The sequence below is a fragment of the Carya illinoinensis genome, chromosome 8, assembly GCF_018687715.1.
Source record: "Carya illinoinensis cultivar Pawnee chromosome 8, C.illinoinensisPawnee_v1, whole genome shotgun sequence".
Taxonomy (NCBI): domain Eukaryota; kingdom Viridiplantae; phylum Streptophyta; class Magnoliopsida; order Fagales; family Juglandaceae; genus Carya; species Carya illinoinensis.
Genome location: NC_056759.1, coordinates 32,790,847 through 32,798,064, shown reverse-complemented (window position 1 = coordinate 32,798,064; position 7,218 = coordinate 32,790,847). Strand labels below are relative to the sequence as shown.

Below are 7,218 nucleotides of genomic sequence, written 5' to 3'. Positions count from 1 at the left end.
AAATATTTCTATTATTTGGTAAAGCATAACGAGATTGTACTACAAGCTTGGTTATTAAGCTTCCTCCAATCCTTTTCAATCATATCATCTGGTCTTTCATCCAACGCAATATCCAACTCTTGTTGGATCAAAACGTCCATAACTTCATACTGTCACATGTCGAAGTTGCTTGTTCTATCGAACTTCACAACTTCCAACTTGGCATTTGACACTGTGGACCGACGCTCGGAGCTATTGGCATTTTCAGCACTCCTATCTCTTCCAGATCCTTCCATTTGAATTTAGAAAATTTAGACAAAAAATTTCAAAATTCTAACCGTACAGATGAGTCCGGAATGATCCATATAGTTGGAAAATACTATTTGATTGTTGAAATTAGACTTCAAATGGCTTAGATCAAGCCCAAAATGGATCTGGAAAATACTGTGAAATCAACATATATTCGAAAAGTTTATATTATTAACACTCACTCTAACGTACTATGTGCTAGACTCTCCTTCAATGAGTAAACTCAACACGTAGAATATTTAATTAAATGTAGGTATGTTGTAAAATCAAGATTCAAACTCATTCAGACCCCTGCTTAATGATACTATGTGAAATTACCATTTATCTCAAAATTTTAAGTTGATATAACAAATAAGTTATAGATTTAATTAATTATTTGTATTATATTGTTAATACACTCAACTTGCAATGGCATGCACTAGCTAAAGTTATATTATATATATGCTGGTAGTTTTTTAAAGCAAGCGGTACAATATAAATGCAAAAACCCATTCTTTATCAATGATACTTACTAAGCGATCATAAACGGGAGATTTTTGCGAGATAGAAAAACCAATTACAAAGAAATCTAGCCCAATATTAATTTCATATATATATCATGACAAACGATTCCTTTTTCATTCTTTTGTCAAAAACAAATCACACATACGCAAATTGAGAGGAAAAGGAAACAACTGGTAAAAAGGACATTAGAGAGTTGCCTTATAGCTTCGTCCTGGCACCTTCCTAAAGGTAGCATGTATAAGATCAAAATATAGCGGAAATTGCACTGCAGCGAAAAAAGTTACTGGTAGGCACGTCGCTGCATACACTGCAAATGCTACATACTTCAGTTTATTTTGTACCACAAAGAAATGTCCCGAGCAGAACGAAATCAACACTGTAGCTATGGAAACAAACAGCGACGTTAAACCTATCAAAAGCTTCCTAGGCAAGTCCTTTCCGAAATCTTTCTCTTGATTTCGTGATGTTAAGATGGAAAGGAACATGACCAAGGCCATGATCGAGAAGCAGAGAGCAACAAGTGATGAGATGGCAAAGAGGTGGAATGCAGGTTTGTCTTCCAGCGTTGGAATGCCGGTATCCTGCTTAACACCTCCAGGCACCGTGGTGGAGGTGGCGAAGGCCACGGTGGCTATGAGTGCTGCGACGACCGAGTAGGATTGGGAGGTTTTGGTTAACCACTCACTACCTTTATTGAGGAGGGTACTATGAGTTTCGATGAACACTTCCTCGGGGGTCTTGCGCTCGTTGTTGTATCGCGGGATGAAGTTAGAGGGAATTGATGACGTCACAAACTGCATGCACGAAGCCAAGCATTAATTGGTATGTTCTTGTGTCTACAAAGGTATATAACAGGCATTTAAGTGATCTCTTAATAGAGAATAATAAAATAAGAAATATTTTAGTTATAAAAGATTATATAAAAATAATTTCATAAACTTGTAATATATCAGATTATATATATAGTTACTTTATAGTAATATAAACACAATACATTACAAGAAACTATATTTTCTTGTGAATTAATTTTTATAAAATCTATTTATTAATACAATAACACTTCTAAAAAAAATATTATTTATTATCTTTTTATTATCCTATATATGATGTAGCATGCATGAAGTAATAATAGTTAATAGAATAAAGAAATATAAGGGTATGATTAATTAAATGCGGCTCTAGAATAGGAACACACGTATACCTGACAAAAAATTATTACCAATTTATAAGTTGTGTGTCATGTATATAATTCTTATATGTATTTGTGTGTACCTCATACCACTTCATCTCCCATTGCATTTGCAAGGCTTCCCCAGGAATTAACCAAGGCTTATAGACTGCAAGCTTAGCCGCGAGATGAAAGGCACTATTCCCTTCCTTATCCACTACACGAAACACGCTGTCTCTATTCAGGATATTTCTTTGCAGCAAGATTTTATATACATGGGGTTGCCTGTTTTCTACCGCCAACAGCACTGCATTCTTGTTATCTTCATTCACATCTTGTATGGCAACCGGAACCAATTCCAGAATTTTCTCCACAATTTCGGCAACACCATTTCTAGCAGCGATTAATATTGCAGTCTCATTTTTTGTCATTATTTTCTTCCCTGCTAAATATTAACGCGAGAGTTTAGTACGGTAACAACAACGTACAACAACATTTACTTTTGGAAACAATTTCCCTCTCATCTTATTATATCTCATTTTATCTCATTTCTTTTACTTCACAATCATCATTCGAATAGAAATACTTCCAACTAAAAATTACAACTTTTTCAAATTAATTATTACAACTTTCTTAAACTTTCAAATAAAAAATAAAAAATAATTCAACATTTTTAAATCTCAAAACAAAAATAATATTAAAAGTTATATTCTAACAATATTTAACTTTATAATATTTTTTATTCAATATTTTCTCTCTCATTTCTTGAAACCCAACAAAATACTTAATTCAAACTATCTCACTATTATTCACAAATCATTTTACTATTAATATTAGTAAAATTCTCATATTTCCAAGCCCCCTTAACAAATCTTAGATCAAGAGACTAGTCTTTATAGGAAATTAGGACGTACTTACCATCTGCAACGGACTGATCTTTATTATTCCCTCCGGTAGAATTGGTTTGCTGGCTGCTAGCTTCATGTTTCCTTCCTGTGCCATCGCTAATTCCTCCCACCCCTTCTAATTAGTTTTTACAAGGAAATTAGGTTAATCCAAAAATATATATACAGTTAATATAGCTGATCATTACGTATAAGTCTACTTAATTAAGAAGAGACGCAGAGTTGTCGCAGACAGATCAAACTTTTTTTTTTTGATAACCAAACTGATGATCTTCTTGAAAGAGAGATCATGAAATGATTGTGATATGAATGGATTATAAGCACCTGCATTATCAACTAGAACAAGCTATAGTGGCTACTAATTACAGAACATGCATGATGTCCTTTATAAGCAGGGAAAAAGTTGGATCTCATGTAATTGGGAACTTAATTTGTACGCATATATATCAGAAAGAACTAAATATGAGTGATCGTGGATAGTTAATATACCTTCTCTGTTCTCAGCCTCAGAATCATGAGCATCAATCGCATCTAATGGGTTTGTTTCCTGATCTTCTTTTCTGGAGGTATCTTTGGCTTTATCTGACTGTTGTGAGGGCTTCTTCCCAGCGTGATAAAATTCGGACATTTTAACACCCTCTAAAATTTTGTTCATGATCTGAATCGACATTGTGTGCTGCCGTTTCTCCTTGTATATCTTCTTTATAGTGGGAATTCCTTTTTAACGTCGTAAAGACAGAAAACACTTTAAAATATAAGATATTTTTCTCTCTTTTGTTTTTGTTTTTTTTTTTTTAAAAAAAAAAGCTATTTTATAAAAGTATAATATATTATATATATATATATATATATATATATATATACGCTGATAAAAAATAAAATAAAAACAGGTAATTAATATAGTTAAGATCTAGACTCATTTTGTTAATTTTTATTTTTTTTGAATTTCAAATTTCATGATTTTTAACATATCAATAATTACTAACATATGAAAAACTTATAATTTTTTTATAAGTACTATTTTTTTAATTAAGTACATCTAGCATTTTTCATTATATATAATTTGTATGTGTGTATTATTTTCTTTTGTTGCTTATAAAAGGGTACGAAATGCATTAATTATTTCCAAAATCTTTGTGAACATTCCATTAATAGAAGTACATAATTCTACAGATCACACACCTCCTCCAAGAACGATCAACACTATCCTGTTTGCAAGCTTGAGAAAATTGCAGCAAACCTCATAATTAGCTGGAAAAAATCGACGGTTCCAAGCTTCAGTACTGGTAGCTTGCAATTGGGTTTCTGCAGAAGATAAAAGGAATTTATTTATCATGTCTCTACTATATAGGCCTATAAATAATACTATTATAAAAAGAAAATAATTTTATGACCTTCCACGCATTGTTACTTGGTGTTTTACTATAGATTATCAGTTTTTTATAATTATAAAATATTAGATTTGATCATGAAATTATAATAATATCAATTAAATGACCATTTCTCGTGCCAAAATAGCAAATTTATGTTTTCTACGTACCATATCATATGCATTAACTTGTAACTCAACAGTTTTAGTGTACTCACAAACAGTCATGAGAATAGTATATATCATGCGTTGCTTGCCTTGATTTCCTGCGTGTGTTTGAGGGTTCTCTTCATCGGTCTGTGCTCCAACATTTATTCCCATTGCGAGTCGTACTTCATGAGGAGAAACAAGAGGTTCCGTCAGTAGTAGCCCGTGAGATATATATTGTAAATGATCATCAGTTACATACAAAATGTAAAGAAATTCCAAAACAATCGATAGAAGTCGTTGCATGTTCTGTAGTTCTCAGGATAATTATTTGGATTCCTTTCGTAGGCAGGAAGCTGTCTTTCTGTCGGTTGCATAGAGCGCTGGAAAAAATGATCATCCGGTTCCATCATCTTGTACTCGTCAACATATATGCCTTTCAAAGTAACAACAACGGATAATTCAGTACGGAATGGATAATAAATTATTAATGATAATCATCTACGTACAACAAAATATATATATATATAAATATAAAAAATAAATTAAATATTTTAATTATAAAAGAAATTTCATTAAAAATAAATTTATAAATTAAGGATGAAACATATTAATTAATTGTTAAATTATTTTTATTGTAATATATAATGCAACACCGACGTTAAATAAAAAAAGGAAAATCAAATAGAGTTACTTGAGTTGGTGATATATATGTACATACACTGATAAATGATTCGTTGGAAAAATCCAAGGCGGCTGCCGCTTGGGAAGGCCGAAGGCTTGTCCGCTAGTAGATGGAGTGGTGTGATTCCATCCTCATTGACAGCGTTTACAAGCTGTACTTCCTTATACAACTCAATTATTAGCAATGCCAAATCTGTCGATCGACATGTAAAAAACGAAGCATTAATTCCATCTCTATCCATCTTAATTAACGTAATATTTATTAATTAATACGAATATTTAGTTCATAATCTACATAAAAATAGGTATGCAAAAAACATCCGCTATTTAATTGACATTACAAAATTTAATATATATTTTAAAAAAAACAGATATTGTCTTATTAATTAAATTGAGGAGGTACTTTACACACTAACTCGAAATAGAATTTTTAATATTACTCACCAAAATGGTCTCCAGATATGGCGCAGTGAAGAATCGTGTCACCAGTATGCGTATTCCTGGAACAACTGTAACGCGCGTCAGATGGACACAAATCGTAAAGGCATTGGAAGGCTTGTTGTTTACCGAAGAGCACTGCCGTGAAAAGAGGAGTCTCTCCCTCATGGTTACGTTCTCCGATCAATGAATGATCAACACTTGCTATGCACTTACACATGGCCTCATTCCCCATTAGTGCAGCGATATGGAGAGTGGTGTTCTCTCTCTCATTTTTAACCCTCAGTAGCATTTCGTGATTTGGCTGTTCAGAGATAATAGATGTGAGTTTTCGGACCGTCTCCTCTTGGCCGCTGGAGACAGCTAGGTGTAACAGTGTGTCCTCCAACCTGGTGATTGCGGCCACTAGAGACCATGGGTTTTCCGTACATATATCAACGACTTCACCCCATTTCCCTTTCATGGCCTTTTCGAACAACACGTGCCCCAATTCTAGATTCGTTAGATCATTTGTGATCGTGGGATCCATTGTTGCTCTCCTTTCTAATTCTATGTACGTATACTACTACGTACTATTCTAGAGCTAGGAAGCAAGACAAAATTTAGACATATGGATATACATATACATATATATATATATATATATAGCAGCCGATGACAATACTGGTGCTGGTGGGTACAGCGTGATTTGTACCAAGAAACCAAGTCCTGTGCCGTTCACACTTCCAAACCAGCGCTTTGTTTGATATGTAAATAAAAAGGAAATATACCTCTAAAAAGAAAGATTATTCCATGGATGCATGGGAAGTGGATTAAGAAATCATATTTAGAGTCATAGAGTTTGCAAGCAAAGTCGTGCACTTCTTTAAAAAAATGATTAAATATATGACCTACATAAAAAATTAATTTTTTAATAATAAACCTTACACTTTTTCAAAATAGAGAAATAGTACTTTAGCCATAAAAAGACTATACAAAAGTAAATTTATAATTGACGTGACTTGATGCAGTATGTCAGATTGTAAAGTTATTTTTATTGTAGAGTAAATCTAATAGATCACGTAAAGTCACGTCAGTTTGTGAATTTACTTTTATGTAATCTATTTATATCTGTAGTTGTTCTCTTCAAAATGAATGTGTGATACTTGCAAAACTCATAATAGTATCTAACATTACTCTGTAATAATATTTATTAAATATTTAGGGCTTGTTTAGAGAATAATATGAGATGAGAAATCTGTAAATAATAGTAAATTGACGTATGAAATTGTAAATAATAGTGAAATGGTTTGTGTTAAAATATTTTCTTAGGTTTTGGAAAATGAGAGACAAAAAATTATATAAAAATAATATAAAGTTAAAAAATTATGAGAATATAATTTTGTAATGTTATTTTTGTTTTTTATTTTAAAAAGTTGGATTGCGTTTTGTGTTTTGTTTGAACGGTTTAAAAAGTTGTAATGATTAGGTAATGATTAAATAAAATATTTGAACATTTGAAATTGAAAAATATTTATATTTAGAAAAACGATATTTATAGTCATAGAGTGTGCAAGTATCGCACTCATTTTAAAAAAATGAGTAAATATGAGACACACATAAAAAAATTAATTTTTAATAGTAGAGCACTCTTTTTTAAAAAAAGTGTATAGTCTTTTCATAACTTATAACTATATTTAACATTAATAATTTGTTTGAATGATATTTAGGAATGA

General features: G+C 31.8%; 2 protein-coding genes across 5 annotated transcripts; both read right to left on the bottom strand.

Moving 5' to 3' along the window:
* Positions 1–850: 850 nt before the first annotated feature.
* Positions 851–6,088, bottom strand: LOC122318302 (ankyrin repeat-containing protein ITN1-like). Of its 4 annotated transcripts, none has more exons than XM_043135537.1 (9): positions 5,510–6,088; positions 5,103–5,258; positions 4,644–4,817; positions 4,453–4,566; positions 4,048–4,170; positions 3,355–3,582; positions 2,879–2,983; positions 2,065–2,405; positions 851–1,586 (listed from the first exon to the last, which is right to left on the bottom strand). In XM_043135537.1, exons 6-9 carry the CDS (start codon positions 3,533–3,535, stop codon positions 978–980), a joined length of 1,236 nt encoding a protein of 411 aa, XP_042991471.1. In that variant the 5' UTR covers positions 3,536–3,582; positions 4,048–4,170; positions 4,453–4,566; positions 4,644–4,817; positions 5,103–5,258; positions 5,510–6,088; the 3' UTR covers positions 851–977. The 4 variants fall into 4 exon arrangements, with proteins under 4 accessions (XP_042991471.1, XP_042991473.1, XP_042991472.1 ...); XM_043135539.1 differs by having other exon boundaries at positions 2,065–2,402; XM_043135538.1 differs by having other exon boundaries at positions 2,879–2,980.
* LOC122274636 lies at positions 5,502–6,032 on the bottom strand. Its single transcript, XM_043083657.1, has one exon. The coding sequence runs from the start codon at positions 6,030–6,032 to the stop codon at positions 5,502–5,504; it is 531 nt and encodes a 176-aa protein (XP_042939591.1).
* Positions 6,089–7,218: the final 1,130 nt, after the last annotated feature.

Bases quoted from the DNA above. Each gene is read 5' to 3' on its own strand.
- LOC122274636 (XM_043083657.1), bottom strand. From the start codon at position 6,032: ATGGATCCCACGATCACAAATGATCTAACGAATCTAGAATTGGGGCAC.
- LOC122318302 (XM_043135537.1), bottom strand. From the start codon at position 3,535: ATGTCGATTCAGATCATGAACAAAATTTTAGAGGGTGTTAAAATGTCC. The intron at 2,984-3,354 runs GTATATTAACTA...AAAACTAATTAG, and splicing joins TGAGGCTGAGAACAGAGAAG to AAGGGGTGGGAGGAATTAGC. The intron at 2,406-2,878 runs GTAAGTACGTCC...GTTAATATTTAG, and splicing joins AGATCAGTCCGTTGCAGATG to CAGGGAAGAAAATAATGACA.